This window comes from Mustela putorius, unplaced genomic scaffold, assembly GCF_011764305.1.
Source record: "Mustela putorius furo isolate JIRA1106 unplaced genomic scaffold, ASM1176430v1.1 tig00000196_pilon_pilon_pilon, whole genome shotgun sequence".
In the NCBI taxonomy this organism is placed as follows: Eukaryota; Metazoa; Chordata; class Mammalia; order Carnivora; family Mustelidae; genus Mustela; species Mustela putorius.
This window is the reverse complement of record NW_025421310.1, coordinates 5,160,528-5,180,604: the sequence shown is the minus strand read 5'-3', so window position 1 is coordinate 5,180,604 and position 20,077 is coordinate 5,160,528. Positions and strand designations below refer to the sequence as shown.

The following is a 20,077-nucleotide window of genomic DNA, read 5'->3' as shown; positions in this document are numbered from 1 at the left end:
CCAGGCAGCAGACAGGCAGCCGCTCCTAGCCTGAAGAGCAACTTTATTACTCCGGGACGCCTCCAGGGCTAGCTCAGGGGGCAGGCGGTCTCAGCCTTCGAACTTTTTCTTGCGGCCCTCCATGCCGCTCAGCGCGTCGATGTTCTTCCGCCAGTCTCCCACCTCCCGGTTCTCCTAGGGGAATGCGATCAAGGGTTAGGGTCTCCCCCTGGTCGACAGTCTCTCAAATATACTCCGGCCACCCTCCAGCCTGCTGGACCACGGTGTTCCGGATGTCCGCCTAGGGATCTGGTTCTGAACATGTCTCGTCCCCCAGGCAATCCCAACAAATTTGCCCCCAGGAACACCCCATCATCCTCACACACTGCAGGCCTCCAGGCTCATCTTCCCCTTCTGGCCTCCCCCCATGCACTACTTTTCTCTCATGGACATCCCAACTCCTTGCTACTTCCTTCCTCCCTAACACACTTCCTGCTTTCCTCTTCCAGCTTCTGTCTTCTTCTCGCCCTTCTAGCCCGTCCTAGAGGGGTGCCAGAGGACCTTCTACCAGATTCTTCTCCCCATAACTCCAAGTGCCACTTGCCCTGAGCTGAGGCCCAAGGACTGCTGTCCCAGCACCCTCTCCCCGGAGCAGCCCATTTCCTGGCCCGAGCCACACTCACCTTCTCTGTGTCCTCCTTCTTCACCTGCTTGAGGTGGGCCCGCAGGTCTAAGGTCTCCTTAGCCCTGGTGCCCAGCAGGGCCTGCATCATGGCATCCGCGGAGATTCTCACCCTCCGCAGGGTGGGCCGCTTAAATTTGCCCCGAAGGTCAAAGATCTTCTGGGTCAGATCTGCGATCTGGGGGCAGTGATAAGGGGAGGTGGAAACTGCCCCCCCATCCACCTCCCCCCTATACCCCATGCGTCCACTCTACATTTCCCTCCTCTCTCCAAGCCTAAGGAGGCTCAGCAACCACTGCCTTCGGGGAAAAATCCACCGGCCTCATCAGTAACTGTAAGTCCTCCCCGATCTGCCCCGTTTCCTCTCAGCAAGGCACTGACACATCCCGGTCCAGCTGCAGGCGTTCCATGATTCCCAACCCATGCCTGGGCTCACGCATCAACCCCTGATGCTCTGGCTCCACAGTCTCCCATCTCCTGGCTTCTGTGTGCTGTCCCTTCCGCCTGAACCAGCCTTTCTAGCCACTCTATTCATTCTTCTGCCCCGTCCCTTCCAGACCCACAGAGCTGTCCTGGGTCTCCTGGTGTCTGCAAACGCAGCTGCAGGGGGTAAGACACGAGACCCTACCCTGAAGAGACCAAGACTGCCCGGGACCCCCCAACCTCTGCAATGTTCTTTGTGACTTTCGCCTCCACGTCGTATCTCTCTTCATCCACTTTGTCCACGCGGGCGTGGAGTTGTCGGCACAAGTCCTGGTCAAGGAATTGTGGTATATGTGGTGGGGGGCCCCCGACTCCTGAGTCCAAGGGAGGAGGGGTTTGGGGTCTGGAGATTTGGTCCTGGAGGCACAGTTTGAAGCGGACTCTGGGGCAGCTCGAAGAAAGGGTGCTAGGAGCCAGGAGTCCTGAGAATCTGACAGAATTGGAGCTGGAGAAATCAACCTCTGGATTTTGAGACCCTAGGCAGCCACAGGCCACATTTCTAAACTCCTGAGGGTAAGGACTGGGAGGCTGGACCCTAAGGTCCCCAGCAGAAGTGGAGCATAGTGACTCGACCCATGAGCCCCAAGGATGCGAGAGCGGACGTTAGGAACCTCGGATCCCCAGCTGGGCAGGGGTCCCTGATAAGAGTCGGTACCTGCAGCTCCGCGAAGCCCAGCCCGGCCAACTCTAGGGGCTGGCACCGCGTGCTCAGAGCGCGCCCCTTCTCTCCACGCCGTTCCTCCGCCTCCCGCTCCAGCTCTTGCTTCGCAATCTGCAGCATCAGGGTCTGCGGAGGGAAGGCCAGGGACCGCAGCCCACCCGGGACAGCGGATGAGGGCCGCGCCACACGGGGGAAGCCGCCCTGGCCAGGACAGCCCTCTCTCTAGGCCCAGGACAGATCAGCTGTCCCGCAGGGCTACTCCCCTTCAAAGTCGGGTTCATCGTTCCAAGGCTCCGCCCCTGTAGAGGGACTGCCCACCTCGAGCCCCGCTCACTAGCCATCGAAGGCCCCGCCCCTACATCCCCAAACCTCAAGCACCCTGAGGACACCTAGGCGCCCGCTCCAGGCCCACCGGCACCTTCAGCTGCAGCTTCCTCGAGGCGGAGATCTTGGACTTTTTCTGCCGGAGTGGAATGGAGCCAGTAATAGTGAGGGTGGGGAACTGAAGACGGAGGGTGGGCAGGGGGCCTCACGGCCACTCCCTCACACCTGGTCCGGCTTTGGACCTGCCTCCAACTCTGGCCAAACCTACGGGAAGCCACGCCCCTCTCCCCACCCACCAATCCTGGGCCCTGATCTGTTAGGTACCGCCCCCTATACCCTAAGCATCGCAGTTCCCACGGACAACGGGACTCCGCCCATAGGCAGGTCTCACCAATCCGAGCCCTCCCTCTGCAAAGCCCCGCCCTTAAAGAGTGGCATGCTCCTAGGCACCGCCTACGAGCAAAGCCCCGCCCCATCTAAGGCTCTGGTCCCGCCCTCATGCCTAGGTGCCACCACCTCTGCAGACTGGGAACCCCGACCCGCACAACCCCCTCCTCACCTTGGCGTGCGGCTCCGTGGCGTACGCGCGGTAGTTGGCAGAAGACCGGCGTCGGATCGGGGCCGGAGCTGGGGGCGGGCACCCCGCCTGGGATTGGGGGAACGGGGCCGCGTCACCGCCGGGCCCCCGCTTCCCCCCTCCACGTCGTCTCCTGGGATTGCAGCCTCCCGTCCCAGGCCCCACCCTGCTGCGCCCTCCCCTGCCGGTCGCCCCTCGCCTGTGCCCGCTCTCACCGCATCGCCGCTCCTGGAGGGAGAGACCGGGAGAAAGGATTAATGGTGGGCCTGTGTCCCCTCCAGTCTAAGAGACCCCAGAGGAAGGCCTACCAGCTCCTCCGTCCTAAGATCCTAGGAGCCCTGATTCCCAAACTCTTCCCTCCTGCAGATACCAGGGATGCTGTCCCCACCTCCCTTCTCAGACTCTGTGTCCAGCCTTGCAGTCTTACCCCCCACCGCCTAGGGCTTCTGGGAGTCCCAGTTACCAAGCTGCACTTACTCGTCCGCCATGCTGAGACTCGGGCCAGGGGTTGCAGGAGGCACTGACAGGGCAAGGGGCGCTTGGAGGGTCAGTGAGGGCACGCCCCGGGTGACCTTGAAAGCCCCCGGGACTTCGTGCTTGTCTGGGCTGCTCAAGCTTCACTGAGGACACTGAGATAAGGGGCGTGGACTGAGACTAAATATACTGCTGCCACCTCCTCCCCCTGCCCAGGATGTGAGATAACCAGGCGCGTGAGAGGTGGGGTGGGCTGCTGTCCAGCTGGGTCACCCTTCCACCTTGGCGGCCTGGGAGCTCAAACCCAGCAGTGCAGACCCCCAGCCTCTTCTCTCTCCCTCAGACCCAGAAGTCCAGACCCCCAGCCCCTCCTCCCTCAGACCCAGGAGTGCAGACCTCCAGCCTCTCCTCCTTCAGACCCAGGAGTCCAGGCCCCCAGCCCCCTCCTCCCTCCTCTGGACCCAGGAGTTCAGACCCCCAGCCCCTCTTCCCTCAGATCCAGGAGTCCAGGCCCCCAGTCCCTCTTCCCTCAGACTCAGGAGTTCAGACCCCAGCCCCCTCCTCCCTCAGACCCAGGAGTCCAGACCCCCAGCCCCTCCTCTCTCAGACCGAGGATTCCAGACCCCCAGCCCCTCCTCTTTCAGACCCAGGAGTCCAGACCCCCAGTCTCTTCCCTCAGACCCAGGAGTTCAGAATCTAGCCCCCTCCTCCCTCAGACCCAGGAGTCCAGACCCTCAGCTCCTCTTCCTTCAGACCCAGGAGTCTGAGCCTCATCCCCACATTGGACTGCAATATTCCTAAGAGCTATGGTCAGTTTCTGTATCCGAAACTTGTTAGCCACTCAATAAAATTTGTTGATTTATTTGAGGATCCAGGTATGGCCCAGACTCTCAGGCCACAACAGTTGGAGAAACAGTAAGGAGAAATTCACCTCTGGTTCAGTAGGAACTGGGTCTCTCCTGACCACTCTAGCTCATCCCGTGTCCTAGTCCTGGAGACAAGACTGAAGACCAGAAAGACACAGAGGCACACGAAGAAGAGGACCCCGCTCTCTTTACTGGGCTCCTGGGGGTGTTGAACAGCCCTGGAGAGCAATTCCCTCATCCCTTGGGGGACAAGGAGACCACACAGAGGGCCTGAGACTCAGGGCCCATCTCTGTAGGCGGTGTCTCAAGAGCAGAACATGTAACTCTAAAAGAACAATCTAGAATTCTAGGAACAGAACACAGAATCCCAGGACGATAATTTGAAATGCCAGCAACACCTCTGGAGCTGATAGAGACTGCTGAGAACAGAACTGAGTGTTCTAGAGGCGGGCTCAAATTCCAGGACCTGACTTTACAAGTCAGAGATGGGGACAGGGTTCAGACTCTCTGGTTGTGGAGTCTGACTCTGTGGGTAGAGCCGGAGACTCTGGGGGCCGCTTGAGGGGCTCAGGGGGTGGGGTCCCGCCTTCCAGAGCCTGGCTCAGGTCCTCAAGGGGCGGGGTTGGGACGTCAGGGAGCGGAGTCATGGAGTCCACAGCGGAGCCAGTGCCACAAGTGGAGTCTGGGGCCTTGTGGAAGCGCGCGAAGGTCTCCAAGGGCCTGGCCTGCGGCAGTAGGGTGAACCCAGCCGCCCGAGCGAGCTCCTCAACCCGGCTGGCAAACCCCTGCAGCTGCTCCTGCCGCAGGTCCACCAGGTATCTGAAACCAAGAAGGGGGCCGTTAGGGGTCCTGGCTTCCAGCCCTCAGCCTGGACGCTCCCTGCCCAGCCCTCCGCTGGCTCACCGCGCTAATTCCACCACCAGGCGTCCTCCAGGGGCCACGGTGGCCCCCAGATCTGGGCTAAGAAGATGCACCATCCTGCGCAGAGGGAAGGGAGGGCCAAGGCTGAGACTTCCAGGTCCTGAGAGAGGAGTGGGGCTGGGGGATCTGGCTGGGGGACTAAGGATCCTAGGTGTGAGGAGGAGGAGCTTGGGGAGTGAAGTCTGGGAACCTCTCTCTTACCCACAGGCCACATAGAGAAGCTGGAACCGTTCCTTGTAGCAGCTTTTGTGGTGAAGTGTCTGGGCAGAGCCGAGAGGCAGGAAGTGCACAGTGAAGAATTCCGGGGCAAGAGCAGCTGGGGAAGAACTGGCAGAGTTAGGCCGACCCACAAAGCTTGGAGAAAATACTCCTTGCCTGTCCTGAAGCCCTTTCTCATCCTTTCTCATAGATGGATTCCTGGAAAATTCTGGGAAGGGCAGCCCGGCAAGCAGCGTGGCAAGCAGACCCATTTTACAGAGTAGGCTGCTGAGACTCAAGAGAGGGAAAGAGTGGGTGGCCCATGGCCATAAAGGGCATCCAGACACCAAGGAAGAGCCAGGTTGGGGGATGGTTACAAGGAGGCATGACCAGAATGGGGGGGGGGGGGCTCCAAAGGTGAGCTGGGACCCAGCACCTTGCTAGAATGGCTCTTTTAGACTTCTGCAGGTAGGATTAGAATACAACTGTTGGAATTCAGAAAGATGACATGGTGTCAGGATTTAGGAAAGAGAGAAATACAGAGAAAGAAAAAGACAATGTCAGGAACAGGAGATCACTTGTTCAGACACTGGAAACCATATTGGTACGTGCTCGGACATGAAATACCTGAAGCCTGGGATGGAGGTCCGGGTCCCACTGTTGCCCGGAGGATGATGTGCCCTCTTTACCATTCAACTCCCATTTCAGGGGGGTGAGCTGATGCGGACGCTTACCGCGCTCTGGTCTTCCATCCTGGTCCTGGTGCACCTGTTCGGGGTTTCCCTGGGCAGTTCTTGGGCGCCCCCAGGCGGCCACCTCTCGGAACAGCTCTGTCACGTTGTGCTGCGTGATCTCACCGGCGGTCTGGGGAGAGAAGAGGCACAGCCCCCGTGACCCGGCAGGGCCTAGAGTACCCCACCCCTCCCCCGAATGCCCAGGCTAGCTCGGATTTCCGGACCGGGTTGAGAAAGTACAGAACAGCGGAATGTCCCCCAGCCCCAGCACCTCTGGTCACACACCTTGACTGGCTGTCCATTGCTGGTCCGCAGGAGGCTGTCATCATCTGCTTCAATGCCAAAGGCCACGAATGGACCCGTGGCGATGTCCCCCCAATACCCGCGCGCTGCGACACGCTCTCCGTGCTGGGGAAGAAGGGAGAGAAGAGGCAAGTGAGGTCAATGTTGGAGACCCCAGTTCCTGTGTCCCCGAAAAGGACGACTGGACAGGGTAGGGAGTGGACACGCACATGACTCAGGAGGCGACCTGACGCAAGGGTCCGGTTCGGCATGTGGTAGGCGCTGGAGTCTCTGAGCTCAAAGGCCACACCAGTGTCCCTCCAACGCCGGAATTCGCGAGTGTGGATGACTCGGGCCTGGGTAGGAGGACGAACAGAGGTCGAAGCAAATCTGGTATATGGGCCCCCGGCCCCTCCTCACTCAGACTCAGGAGTCCGGGCCCCCAGCCTCTCAGCCCCACCTCCTGCACATCCAGAAATGGGGCCTCCAGCCCCCTTCCCAGGGCCCTCACCCCGCGGTCGTGCAGCTTCATGTGCAAGTCCCAGTCGCTGACACCGCGCCGGGCGTCGTAACGGGAGCCCAGGTAGTGGCGCAGCCTGGAGTCCCAGAGGCGGCTCATGGGGAAGGCCTCGGGCCCCTTCTCCCCGCCGGCCCAGAAGCGGAACACAGCCTCCAGGGCGTCGCGCTCGCGGAACTGCACGGCCGGCATGCGTGGGAAGAGAGCAAGGGAGAGGGGGCTGCAGGGAGAGCCGTTTCTCCCGCTCTTCCCTCCCTCCCGAGCCCGGGCGTGGGAACCGTTCTCCCATTTCTCAGATGAAGAAACTGCAGTTCAGCGAGTAGAAACCACCCCCAAGTCACATCCCACACTGGGAGCTGGGGAGCTAGGGCTCAAACTCCATCAGGGAAAACCCTTTGGGGCTGCCCATTTCCATTCTCCGCGTGGCCATTCGGATCCTGGGCGGTGACAGCACCTTGAGGGCGCCCAGGCTGAGCCAGGGCAGCTGCTCCGCCAGGCGGTCGGGCTCGGGAACCAGGTGCACCAGGCGCTTGGCCTGGGCGCGCACGAAAGCGGCCACCTGGGGGCGCAGCAGCGCGTTCCCCCACACCTCCAGGAAGGTCTCGCTCCTCTCTGGGGGGTTGGGGAGAGAGGGGCGGATTAGTGGGGGGAGTAGCGGAGGGAAGCCAGAAACTGGACCCGTGTGGGTGACGCATACCCTCTTTATAGTAATCTTATGATGTCATAGTCATGTGAGCATAAGGGATACTGGCCAACTCCTCATCCACCCCTCAAACATGAATAACTTAAACCTAATCTAGGCATCCTTCTAGTCTTCCCCACCCTGCAGATGAGCCCAAACCTGAATTTCATGTTCGAATTTTCCTTGCCTTAAAAAAAGAAAAAGTTATATATAGATCGGGGTGGAAATGGAGATTTATGGGTGCTAAAATAGTACAGTGTTAAATTGTTCCATTTTAATCAGGAATCTTACAAGAGAACTATATACCTTTAGTTGTTAGAACATATACATCTGTATCAACGAATCTCTATCAATATGTAAATTGTTTCATTTACTGGTTTGAGAATCTTAAAGTTATTTAAAGACAGAGAACCATATACCCTTAGTTAGATCTAGTTCCTTCAAAGGCTTTTACAAGGTGTGCTGTGAAGTGTGTGCCATGTATCCTGAGTGCTCTGGGATATTAAGGAAAAACTACCACCCATAATCGTGATAACAATAATCAGCACTAAGAGGTACTGAGTCTATAGCATAAGCCAGGAGCTGTGTGTTTTTTTGTTTTTGTTTTTGTTTTCCAATTGAATCCTCACAAGCACTCCATGGGAAAAGAACTTTTAGGATCTCCATTTTATCAATGTAGAAACAATGTAGGCCCAGAAAGCGGCAGATACTAGCCCCAGGTCACTTAGCAAGCAGAGCCAGAATTTGAACAGACTGTCTCAATCCAGACTCTCCTCAAGGTGCTAAGCCAAAGTCATTGTCACTGAGAAGTTGTCATCCCTGCCTCCCTGCCCAGATCCTCCTCTTCCTTCCAGGGCTGCATTCTCAAGGCAGACCCTCTGGGATTTGTGCCTCTAACTGAGGACACTGAGGCCTGTGGAGAGGCTCTGTGAAGGACTGAGCTCCACCGAACCTTCCCCATATCTGGGAGACTCGCTACCTCTTAAGAAGTCCTTTGTTCTTCTTTGACCCTATGCTGTGTCAGGAGGTTTGGAATGCTTACCCTGTGTCATGCACGGGGCTGAGAATTTATGTGAATTTTTTCCTGGAATTCTCTCAGCGGCTCTAAGAGGTAGTATATTTTTGCACAGGTGGGAACAATGACCAGGACGTTTAACTGGACCATAGAAATGCCAGAACCACTGTGGGCACAGGGAAGAGGCTGGCGGCCAGAATATACCAGGTTTTGCAACTCACCTTGCAACCCCATCTTCTCAGGTTCCTCCAAAGCTAGGCTGAAGATCAGTATGTGTCGAGCCACAGCTTCCAGATTATTCTCTAGCACATAGAACTGGAAAGACAGAGCAAAATGATTCTGAGATCAGTGTCCCTGGCTCCCAGGAGACCCAAGAATGGAAGACCTCAGCCTCCTCCCTCCACAGGGTCCAGGCATTCTGTACACTGGCCTCCTTCCTTCAAATAGGGGAGTATGGGCCCTCAGAACCCTCCTCCCCACCACTACTCAGGACACCCAGTCTTTAGGCTCTTTGTCCCACTTGAACCCAAAAGTCCACAACCCAGGAATTTGAGTCCCCAGCTTCTACCTCCCTTGGACCTAGCAGTCCAGGCCTCCAGTTCCCTTCTCCTCAAGGACTCAAGTATCTGGGCTTTCATCCTCATTCTCCTCCCTCCAACGACCCCAGAATCCCAGCTCACGTGTAACCTCCTGCGAGGCCAGAGCGCCGCCCGGGCCAGGGTCCGAAGCAGGTGCCGCCCATCCACGGAGCCCAGCAGCAGTACATCTAGCTCGGGGGTCCTGGGCTCTGCATCGCCCCGCAAGTCCGAGTCCACAGGAGGACCTGGCAAGATGGCACAGGCTGAAGTCTGTGGCCTGGAGAGCGCCCCCTGCAGCCTCCCCAGAACGATGGACTACAACTCCCAGCAAGACTCGCACTCCTGGCCTAGGTTCCTAAGGGAGCTGTGCCTCTAAGCATTCTGGGAATCGTAGTCCTCAGAGGCCACTTGGGCTGCCCAGTGAGGGGCGGCTCCACCGTTGGGAGCCTCGGAGAACGTTAGCGCGCCACCTGCCAGGATGGGTCAGATGCGGTCCTGGGTGGGGACTCACTCTCAGCCTGCAGGTCCAGCGCCGGGGACAGGCCCCACCAGGACACGTTGCCGAAGCCTGCGCCCGAGCCTGCCGGTGTGGTCATCGCCCTGCAGAACAGACGTCCTGAGAGTCCCAAACCACCGTTTCTGCGTCGCCCACCCATGCCCCTCTCACCGCCCCTCTCCTCCCTGGGACACTCCCTCACCTCTGTCTTTCCAAAGACTCCGGGACGCCCCCTCCCTCCCTCCCTGCTCCTTGCTGCGCCGCTGTTCCACACCCGCTACACACAACTGCCCGGAGCCCCCGTCCTTTTCGACCAGTCAACCAATGGGAGTACGCGGGTTGGCACAGGCGCGATAGACTGACCAATAGGAACGAGTGGGACCGGACAGCTACGAACTTTTGGCCAATGGGAGGGCTCGCGGGAGTGAAGGGCGTGTGGACGCGGTTGTCATGACGACGGCGAAGGAGAAGGGGCGGAGCTGGGGGTGTTGGGGGCGGGGCCTTGGACGATCCACTTTTCTGGGATGGGTAAGTCTGGGTCGACTCAAATTGACCTAGAAAGGAACAGAATCTTGATTAATTCAAATTAAAGTGACGTCGCCTAGACCTCTGGGTCCCCTTCCCACCTCACACCGTGGTTCTACCACCCAGGCGGGAAAAGCAGCGAAGGGCTGGGGCTAGCTAACACTGGCCCCTGGTTGTTCAAGTGTCAGTAATTTCGCGACCTGGTTGTTATGCACAGTCATTACTAAAAATTAAATTGTTTTACTAATTACTAAAATTAAATTCAAATTAAATGCATTACATTAAAATAAAGGTAATATACACTCAAAACTCATTACTTCTTATTTTACTATACTTTCCTGTTGTTGATGGTCTTAAGGTTTTTTACATTAATTGTTGTACACAAATGAAGGAAATAATATTTTAACGCAATAGTTTAAAAAGTCAAACTGGCACACTATGACCACTGACTGTCTACTTTTCTAAATAAAATTTTATGAGAATCAGGGCCAGGATTACGGTGAAGCAGAGCGGTCCAAGTGCAGAGTCAGATGCCATCTTTAAAATTTTTATATTTTATGCGTCATGGATCTCTCTTTGTGTGTGTGTTAATTTTGATTCTTATTGTATTAAAATACTATTTATCTTGATGACTGGTGGTTTAGATTGTCATCAGCTTCACCTTAAATTTTGGGACCTTCATCCTGACCCTGGGAAATACTATATTACTATATGAGAGCATACTAATAGGTATCTCCTCTCGACTCCATATTCAGTGACCACATTGGTGGCTTGAAATCAGCCACATTGTGAGTATTTACACAACGGAAATAGACTATGCAGCAGGGCTCCAGAAAATGGGTAAGGGCACATTCATGGGAGGCACACCAAGTTCTCTCTGGCTTCTGCGTCTGAATTCTTTGTGTCATCCCCTCTGCTCCTCCAATTTCTGCTCTTCTGCCCTCACCCCCCACCTCCCTCCACTGCCCCTGGAAATGTCCAAGTCCAGCAGGGGGATCTCCTGCCTTCCCAGCAGAATGGCCACTGCAATCTACACCCTGTGACTCCCATCACTTCATATTCAGACCAGATGGCAGGATCCTGGAGAATGTGGCTTTTGGTGTCAGATAAGCCTGGCTTTCTGTCTTGCCTTCACCTGCTGGCTGAGAGACCTTGACCAGGTGACTTAACCTGTCTTCTAGGTCTATAAGGGCAGGGACTTGAGTGATATCTCCTCCAGCTACGCAACCTGAGACGAGTCAGTCACCCTTTCTGGGCCTCGGTTTTCAGCTCTGTAAATTGGGAAATTGGGAATAGTAACGTGCGGCTGGCAGTGAGTGGTGTGATGGACTGAAGGGGGCCATCCCCCTTCTGAGGACAGCTGTGGGCACTGGGGAGCAAAGATGAGGTTTCAGCACAGCCTGCAGGACTCACTGGCCTGCTGGCTCTCTTGAGAACACACCAAGTCTGCAACTTAGGGTGCCTTCTGCCTGGAACTCTCTTTGCCTTCATCTTTGCTTATTTTTATTGTAGTAAAATACACACAACATAAAGTTTAATAACATTTGCTATATTGACAATGTTGGGCAACCATCACCATTGTCTAGTTGCAGAACTTTCTTGTCATTCCCTAAGGACATCCTGTAGTCATTAATCAGTCACTCTCCATTTCTCTCTCTCTGCCTAGTCTTGCAAACCACAGATCTGCTTTTCTTCCCTCTATGGATTTGCCTATTTTGTATATTTCACACAGATGAAATCATACAATATGTGGCCTTTTGCATCTGGCTTCTTTCACTTACAATCATGCTTTCAAGTTTCATCATGTTGTAGCATGAATCAGTATAAACTTTCCTTTTTATGACTGAATAATATTCCATTGTGTTTCCTGCTCATCTTAGACAGCCTCATTCCTTCTTCTCCTTCAAAGCACAGCTCAAAATCACCTCTTTAGGAAAGCTGGCCCTGACTGCCCTTTCTAAATGATCTCAGCTCTCACTAGCTTACTGCCCAGTATGGACCAGCATTTGCAATGATTTTATTCTTCTCATTTGTCTGCTCTCTTGTTGAGACACAGAATCAGGGACCCCAATGTCATCATAACACAGAACAGAATTCGATCCCAGGAATTACAGATGGATTTCCTGGCTGTACGATCCTAGCCAGGTCATGTTACTTCTCAGCACAGTTTCCTTATTTGTCAACTGGGAATAACTATCATGTCTATTTCATGGGGTGGTTGTGAGGATCATTGTTAGCAGGAGTAGCAGAAATAGTAATAATAGTGATACCTTATGATGTTCTCATAAAAATGTCCCCTCACTCACTCACATAGGAGAAATGAACAGATCCCTTTGAAGAAATTTGTTAAATCACATAGATATTACAATCGGTGTAACTGATCAGATTTCCCTTTTCCCATTGGCTACCAGGAAGCTCAGTGCAAGTTAATGCTCTGCCCTTTCTTTAGTACATGGGGGAACCTTTTGCCTCATTTTCCACTTAATCTCCAGATCAGAGAGCTCTCTTGCCAAATTTCAAAGACCTTTGTCTACCACCTGAAATCCTGTCTGGAATGAGAGGAGGGAGGAGCAATGAAATGATCGTCTTTCCTAGACACAGATTAGGAGACAGAATTTGTTGAGGGAAGGAAGAGGTGCAACCATTGGCTTTTCCCTGCGTAACTCTGTCCTTTCTCCCAGTCTCTGGGGATCTCATTCCCAGACTCTACATATCTACTTTGTTTCTAAATGACAGTAAGTCGCTTGGGGAAAATTCTGGATCTGCATCAACTTGGGGTTCCAGCATCCAACAGAAGTTGCCACCCTGAAGACCTCAGGGAAAGTAGAATGGATGAATGATGGAAGAAAGAAGGGAAGGGAGGGAAATATGGGTATGAAAATCTATGGAAGTCACGGATGCAGGAGCAAATTAAAATCATGAGTAAGTGATTCTCATGGACTCTTCACAGCAAACATACAGGAGGTATTGTTCCGACCACAATATTTTCAGAAGAAAACACCCAGGTTCGGAGGGGTGTGTGAACGAAAAAGTGAACACGTGGATGGGGGGGTGGATGGGTCAGTTTCCCTCAGTGTATCCGCAGGATGGGCAGCCCTATCCTTGCCCTTAGGTGATCCCACCCTCTTGCCCCCCACCCCACCCTGCCCACCCCCACCAGTAAGCACCAGGTCAGGTCGCCAAAGTTGCTGAGTATTTATTTGGTCCCAGGAGCGGTGCAGGAGTCCGACTAGGGACAGGAGCAGGTGATCCTGTGCAGGAAGAGGGGTGCTGGGAGCGAAGGGAGAAGAAGGCAGGGTCACTGATTGTCAAAGCAGAGAGTGGGAGCAGGGGTTGGGGGAGGCCAGATTGCTCTCCTCCCCCAGGGGTCCCTGGGGCTTCTGGATGTGTGCTGGTGGGAGAGCTGGCAAGTCACCATGATTGGCATAATGGGAGATGGGAAAGCAGGAATGGGAAGGGTTGGTGTGGGGTGGGGGTGGTTAGGGGTCAGAGAAAGCTTAAAGGTGGGCCTGGGTGTGGTTTTGGCCAGGAGTCTGAGGTCAGGAGCCGAGTCCAGGCTTGGCAAGGGGCTTGAGGTGGGGATCAGGGAGCAGGCAGTGGCCTCACTCGGTCAGGGGGCCTCAGCGAGTGCCACTGGGCAATGGGCCGCCGGGGGTTGGCCAGCATGTCTGCCCAGTGCCGCAGGCCAGCTCCCCCCACCGCTGCCCCGACAGCCACCCTCCCAATGGCCTCATTCTTGCCCAGCTTGTCATAGTCCAGCACAGTCAGCTCCACCTGGACCTTCTGGAGACAGGAAGAGCAGGGGGGAAGAGAGACAGGAGTGTTCGAGAAGGAGGCAAGGCAAGGAGGGGATCCCATGTCATTGCCAAAGAGACCCTCTCCCTAGCAGCCAGAGGTCTAGGGGGACTTGCTAGCACCCTGCGCTAAGGCCTCTCAGGGGACTCCAACAGTGCCGGGGGTGGGAGTGGACAGAGGAGACAGACTCTGTTAGAGGGCTGCTCTGGAGTCTTTCTTCCTCCGTGATCCGATTTCAAAGGAGATGAACCCTCAGGACCCGGTTGGTAAGGGATTGTTAGGGGCTTCCTTAGAGACTAGCCTCCTACGGAGGGCAAACCGTCAGGACTCTGAAATGGGAGGAGGGGTCAGGCCTGAGTCCTGGCTGGGCCCTCTTCCTTAAGAGTTGTGGGAAATCTTTCCCTTAGTACCCATAGTTCCTGAGCGGGACAGTACCCATAGTTCCTGAGCGGGACAGCCCGGGTCTTGCTTGGGGGCGGAACATCCTGATCTTGCTTGGGGGCGGGGCGCCCGAGTCCTCACAAGAGGAAACTGACTTTGGAAACACAACCTCAGGGCCCCAGGACCTGGGTTCGAATGGCTGAGATGGGTTCTTCCTCCCCCTAGCAACAGGGGCTTTTAAAGGCCTGGGACCGTGTGGGGAGGGCTGCTCTGACAGGGGCTTTGGGTAGGTCCGAGCTCACCTGCACCTGGTCACAGGGCACCTCGAAACTGAAGGCCTCGTTGTAATAAGGGTTCAGAGTGTTCTTCTTGATGGTCGTTTTCTTCTTCCGCACCTTCTTGCCGCCCTGCAGCAGGTGGACCTTGACGTACGGATCTGGGCGGAGAAAGGAGTCTTAGAGGCCCCGACTGGCCAGTGCAGGGCTCATGTTGAAGAGGTGCTTCTTCGGAAGAGCACAGAGACACCCTGTGTACCCTGAAGGCTCTCTCCATGTCCACAGCAAACCTACACTTCCCAGGCAGTCCGGGCCCCTCTCCACCAGGGACGCTCGGGACTCAGAAACTGCGAGAAGCTTTGCTCCAGAGCCTCCCTCTCCACCCCCGGCCGCACCATTTGCTTGCTCGCCACACACCTGAGAGTCCTCCCACGTCCATCTTCTTCAGGTTCTTAGCCTCCAGGACGATGACTGTGAGCTTCCCGGCCGTGGGGACGTAGCGGAGGGAGAAGCAGATGTCACCGAGTTTCTCCTGCTGGAAGACAGAGAGGGACCCCTCGCCAGAGCCCCAGCTTCACATCCATTCCCTCTCGGGCCTTTCTTCCCCACCCCCCGCCTTAGAATGGAGTGGTCCAGTGACGACCACAGCGGTGCACCCCAAGGAGGGGAGCCGCAGTTGCAAGGGCTGGAGCCCTGAGAGTCCAAGAAGCCTGTGATCTGATTGGTACGGGCGCGCGGTGGGCGGGCCCAGCGTGGGGTCGTGGCCCCGTATGCTCACCTCCTCCCGCGGAGCAGCCTGCAGCTCGCGCCAGGCCAGCACTGGCCGCCCCAGGTCCACTGAGCTCATGGGGACCCGCACCTCCCCAATGGCATCGTTGCGGGAGAAGCGATCAAAGTCGTACACCGCCATGACCAGTACCCTGCCTCCCAGCTCCACGTAGGGGACCTAGATGAGGGGCCACCGGGAAGAGAACACAAGGCGGAGAGTGGTAAGTCAGAGAGACCAGAAGTGCGGCACAGCATATCCAGGTAGAAGGCGACGACTCGGGCAGCAAGGGTCCAGGGGAACAGCTGTGCGGAAGTCTCTGGAACCCAAATGGCACAAAGCAACAGCCCAGAGGTCAGCAGCGCCCCACGGGGACAATCCAGGGTCTGGTGTGATAGTCCCCAGAGCTGGAGGCTGCTACCTGAGCTGTGGGCTGGCTCCAGAAAAAGTTGAAGGGGTCGCTCCCCAGTGTTCCAGGGACGGGAGGCAGGTTACTAAGCCTAGGGCACAGAGGCCAGGAGCTCACCTTGAAGGCAAAGTTCTCCCCAAAGTGTGGGTTCAGCGTCTGCCGATGCACCTTGGTCTCATGCCGCCTCCTCTTGTCTGGCAGCAGGTAGACCCGCACGTAGGGGTCGGAGGAGCCCCCCAGGTCCAAGGCTGCCAATCCCTCAGCTTGAACGATGCCCACCAGCAGCTGAAAGGTGATAAGAGGACTCTAGTCTTAGCTTCCTTCTTGGGGCCTCCTCTATAAAGGGGCTAGAACCCTCGGACCCTCCCCTCCACACCACCCCCATCCTCCACACCCACCTGGCCGCTCTGGAAATCATAATCCAGTGAGTACTGCAGTCGTCCGAGCTCATGCTTCTCAGCCACCTGCGACCCTGGCCCAGATGGTGCTGGCTCCAGCTCCTCCACTTCTGGCTGCACCTTAGGGGGCCAGGAGCAAGGGCAGGTGAACTCTTCCCCTGACCCAGAAGCCAAGGGAGACTCACTGATCCCTGAGCACTTGCTGGCTAAGCAGAGTTAGAGTTTGATTAGTGATGTCTGCCACAGGCAAGCACTAGTCATAGTAACAGAGAGGCTTTATTTAGTCAAAATTTGATTAATGATGTCTGCTATGGGGGAGAACAGACAGGGTGACACACGCAGTGTGCTTGTCATGCCTAGACTAGAAAAGCAGGTGCTCATAGCACCTTGTTGCCTACAAGAAGGATGCAGAAGATTTATTTCACATGCAAATGGAGGTACTGGGGTTGTTGTCCAAACTGACATGTTGACTAGTGTTCTCACCACAGAAAATCACAGAGGAGGAATAGTGTCTTTACCCTGTATTTGCCATTCTAAGCTAGAACACTCCTTAATCTAAGCCAGCCATTTTCAAAATTCAATGCAAATCAGAATTCCCCTGAGAAATGTGGTAAAATGCCTTCACTTCAGATTGATTCGATAGGTCTGGGGCAAGACCCAGAATTCGTGTTTCCACAAGAACCTGAGGTGAGTCTGACGCAGGTGGTCTTTAGATGTTGATGGCTTGAGGGACAGGGATGGAGGCTGGGCACCAGGACCCTAAAGGTCCTGCCTTATGGATGATCGTGACAACAGCTATTTGTTGACAAGGGAGGAGAGGAAATACTAGTTACAGACCACACACCTGAGGCTCAGAGAGGGACTGTGAATTCTCCCAGGTCACAGAGCTGGGGAGTGGTTCCTCTGGGTTGGGAACCTGGGACTTCCTGGCTCCCAGGTGAGCACCGTTCCACTCTGCACTCAGACCTTGACACCCATAAGCTGTCATCTACCACTCCGGTGACCTCTGCCAACTCATGTTTCTTTCACTCTCTTGGGACTGCCACACCAGCCTCCTCCCTGGCCTCCTTGCCCCAAATCTGTCCTCCTCCTGGGTTCCAGAGGATTCATTCCAACACCCATGTGACCCTATTCCTTGGCTGCACATGAATCTTCTGTGGTTCCCAATTGCGCACGTGACATGTGTACAACTGAGCTCCTCAGACACCCACTCTGGAGGGCAGCCTATTTGCCATCTGTGCCCCAGCTATTGTGAAATGCCTCAGGGTCTGGATTCCAGACCTTGAGCTACAATGTCCTCCTCTCTGTCCTGGGCGAACTCTGAGTGTTATTTGGGTCTCAGCACAGAAGACATCTCTACTGGGAAGCATCCTTGGACTGTCCAGGCTATCAGATGGTTTTTCTGTACCCACATACGCTCTGGGAGCTCCCATCACGGGGCACATACCACCCTGTGTTTTGAATGTCTGTGTGAGGGTCTGACTTCACCACCAGAGTGGTTCTCAGGAACAGGGACTCAATCTAGCCTATCTCCAGATCCCCAGGGTCCAGGTCAGGGCTAAACACCCACAGAGATGAGCCAGTAAGGTGGGCATGGGAGGGAAGAAAGTGGGGACTGAGGCTGCTGGGCCAACGGTGCAGGACAGGGTAGGGCCGAGGGGCTGGGCCAGGCCACACCTTGTCTATGTAACTCCTGCCCAGCTCCTTCACTTCCTGAAGGTGGACCTGGGCTTGGGCCTGGCTCTTCTTGCCCAACCGCCTCCGACAACGCTTCCGGTAGACACAGAAACAGCAGCCGAACACGAGGAGGCCTGAGACCAGAACGATTGCGGCCAGGGCCCAGAGGGGTACTGCAGAGGACGTGGAGACAACACTCATTGAGGCCATAAGAAGCAACTGGCTGATTCAGTCCGAATTACACGCGGAAGCTGGAATCCTGGCCTTGTTTTCCCTCGGCCAGGTCTACTCCGTTTTGTCGCCCGTTCTTCTTCCCACTGCTCTCACCTATAATGTGATCTGATGCCCTATTCTAGCCTGACACCATCCAGACTGTCTAGCCTGTTAATTCCACATCCCCTTCCACCCCCGTTTCTGCTCAACCCCTGACGGGTGTAGAAGTCATGCCCCTCCCCCAGCCTCAGTTTCCCTGTCTTTAAAAGAAGACAGAGGTGGACCTTCCAATTCACAGTCCCAAGAGCCCACTCCATTCCACACTCTTCGATCTGGTTCTCGTTCCGTTTCCATTTCACTTCATATCAAGTCCAGGATTCCGACTACAGTGCCACCCGGATTTTCCCGCCCACCCGCCGAGTACACCTGTCCAGACCACGCCCGTGGGAATCCCAGTCGAGCTTTCCCTCCGCCCTGGCCCCGAGGCTCGCTCACCCGGGGCAGGGCCGATGCGACTCGAGTCAGGAGGCGCGTCGGGCGCTGGAGGCTCTGGGGTTGGAGGCTCCGAGAACATGACGGCGGGGTCTTACGGTCCTTTCTGCGGAGACACCCAAGAGCCCTAGCCCCCCACGCCCACCCCGTGCATTCATTGAAGCCTCCAAACAACGACGAACTCCAATTCCCATCGGCACCCTGGGCGACCGACCACATAGGACACAACCAGCAGCCGCGAGGCATGCTGGGGGTTGTAGTGTCAGCCTCCCCGCGATGGAGGACGCGCGCCAGGAGTGGGTTCCAGGACCTAGGTCCATCCCACAGGGACGCCCCCGCCCTCCAAGGCCGGAATGCCCTCCAAAGCAGGAATCCCTCCGACTTCTATCCCTTCCGTGCCCGTCCCCGCGGGCCTGAACCGGAAATGGGCCAAGGCGGGCGTAGGAACCGGGACCCTGGGTTGCCCCGAGCGACGGGCGGCAGGTTCGGGCGGGGCGGGAGCTACGAGGGGTTGCCCTGGCAACGGGCTGTTGGCAAGACAACGGGCGAGGCTGACGTACAGATGCAGAGTCCAGGCGCCGCAGGCTCGCTCCTCGCCGGGTCAGGACCCCAGCCCCTGACCCAGCGCAGAGCGAGCGTGGGGAAAGGGCGGCCTCGCGCGTCGGTGCACGCCCCCTCGGCTGGCTCCTCCCTGCACATCTGGCCCTTGGGGCGGTGACTCGGGCTCCCCGCCCTCTCCCGCCAGGGCCGAGGGCTCCCTGGTGCCACAGCCCGGGTGGGGTTGGGAGGGGGTGTGGGGTGGGGGCGCACATCCTTCCCGGCCTGCTGTCTCTCCCGCGCATCCCGAGCTCTGTCTTCACACCTGGCCTCGTGACCGCCTCGGGCTCCGCACCTCTCTCTCCACTCCCTATTTCTGTCCATTCCCCCACCCGGCTCTCGCCGCAACCGGGTCTGTGTCTCTCTTGTCCTCGGCCTGTGGTCTGGTCTGTGACTCCAGGGGTCTCCCAGTCTCGCCGCCTGCCTGCTCCGCCCTGCCTCTGCTCTTTGTCTCCACACCTGTCTCTAAATCCCGATCTCTCCATTTCAGGCTCCAGTCCTCCCACTTCCTCGGTCGGTCCCTCCCCAGTGCCCTCCCGCCCCCACCCCGCACACGCCCCGTCTCTCTAGGGATGGGAATGAGGAGGGGGCTTAGGGCGGGCGTCCCAGAGGCTCCTACCTGCTCGGCGGCTGGACTGGACCCTCGCAGGAGACACCGAGGCGCCGGCCCCTCCCGGACCCCGCCCCCGCACGCGGGCGGGTGGCGCTGTCCTCGGTGCTGATCGCCCCGCTCAGTGGGGTGGGGGCGCGGCAGAGCGGAGCCGGCTAGTGAGTGCGGGTGTGTGTGTGTGTGTGTGTGTGTGCGCGCGCGCGTGCGTGTTAGGTCCTGGGTACAGGGAGAGCCTCGTCCCGCCCCCAGCCAGGAACCACTAGGGTGCCCACGGATATTTATCCTGGTCCCCGAGGATTTTCTGCTTTCTGATCCAGCTGTCTGGCGTCCAGGCCACCTCTCCCCACCTGGGCCCCCACCCCCACGAGTATACCCAGTCCAAGGACTCTGGAGCCTCCCTCCGGACACCCAAGTAGTCAGATATCCAGCCGGAAAGTCTCCAGTGAATACGCCCCAGACCTCCCTCTACC

The 20,077-nt window shown here is 56.7% G+C and overlaps 3 protein-coding genes across 4 annotated transcripts; all 3 read right to left on the bottom strand.

The window, feature by feature from the left end:
- Positions 1-26: 26 nt before the first annotated feature.
- Positions 27-4,372, bottom strand: TNNI3 (troponin I3, cardiac type). Its single transcript, XM_013048160.2, has 9 exons — positions 4,112-4,372; positions 3,184-3,335; positions 2,922-2,934; positions 2,689-2,775; positions 2,224-2,265; positions 1,800-1,931; positions 1,325-1,414; positions 663-839; positions 27-174 (listed from the first exon to the last, which is right to left on the bottom strand). The coding sequence occupies exons 2-9, from the start codon at positions 3,192-3,194 to the stop codon at positions 91-93; spliced, it is 636 nt and encodes a 211-aa protein (XP_012903614.1). The 5' UTR covers positions 3,195-3,335; positions 4,112-4,372; the 3' UTR covers positions 27-90.
- DNAAF3 (dynein axonemal assembly factor 3) lies at positions 4,026-9,778 on the bottom strand. The gene is made up of 12 exons (XM_013048156.2): positions 9,672-9,778; positions 9,485-9,573; positions 9,076-9,218; positions 8,617-8,710; positions 7,153-7,310; positions 6,693-6,875; positions 6,412-6,537; positions 6,185-6,307; positions 5,900-6,029; positions 5,169-5,283; positions 4,950-5,024; positions 4,026-4,865 (listed from the first exon to the last, which is right to left on the bottom strand). Exons 2-12 carry the CDS (start codon positions 9,567-9,569, stop codon positions 4,526-4,528), a joined length of 1,572 nt encoding a protein of 523 aa, XP_012903610.1. The 5' UTR covers positions 9,570-9,573; positions 9,672-9,778; the 3' UTR covers positions 4,026-4,525.
- A 3,392-nt stretch (positions 9,779-13,170) lies between these two features.
- On the bottom strand, positions 13,171-19,923 carry SYT5 (synaptotagmin 5). Of its 2 annotated transcripts, none has more exons than XM_004777046.3 (9): positions 19,617-19,923; positions 18,404-18,527; positions 17,696-17,868; positions 16,019-16,138; positions 15,738-15,905; positions 15,224-15,391; positions 14,863-14,977; positions 14,473-14,606; positions 13,171-13,777 (listed from the first exon to the last, which is right to left on the bottom strand). In XM_004777046.3, exons 2-9 carry the CDS (start codon positions 18,480-18,482, stop codon positions 13,577-13,579), a joined length of 1,158 nt encoding a protein of 385 aa, XP_004777103.1. In that variant the 5' UTR covers positions 18,483-18,527; positions 19,617-19,923; the 3' UTR covers positions 13,171-13,576. The 2 variants fall into 2 exon arrangements, with proteins under 2 accessions (XP_004777103.1, XP_004777102.1); XM_004777045.3 differs by having other exon boundaries at positions 14,863-14,980; positions 19,617-19,920.
- Between the last annotated feature and the right edge of the window lie 154 nt (positions 19,924-20,077).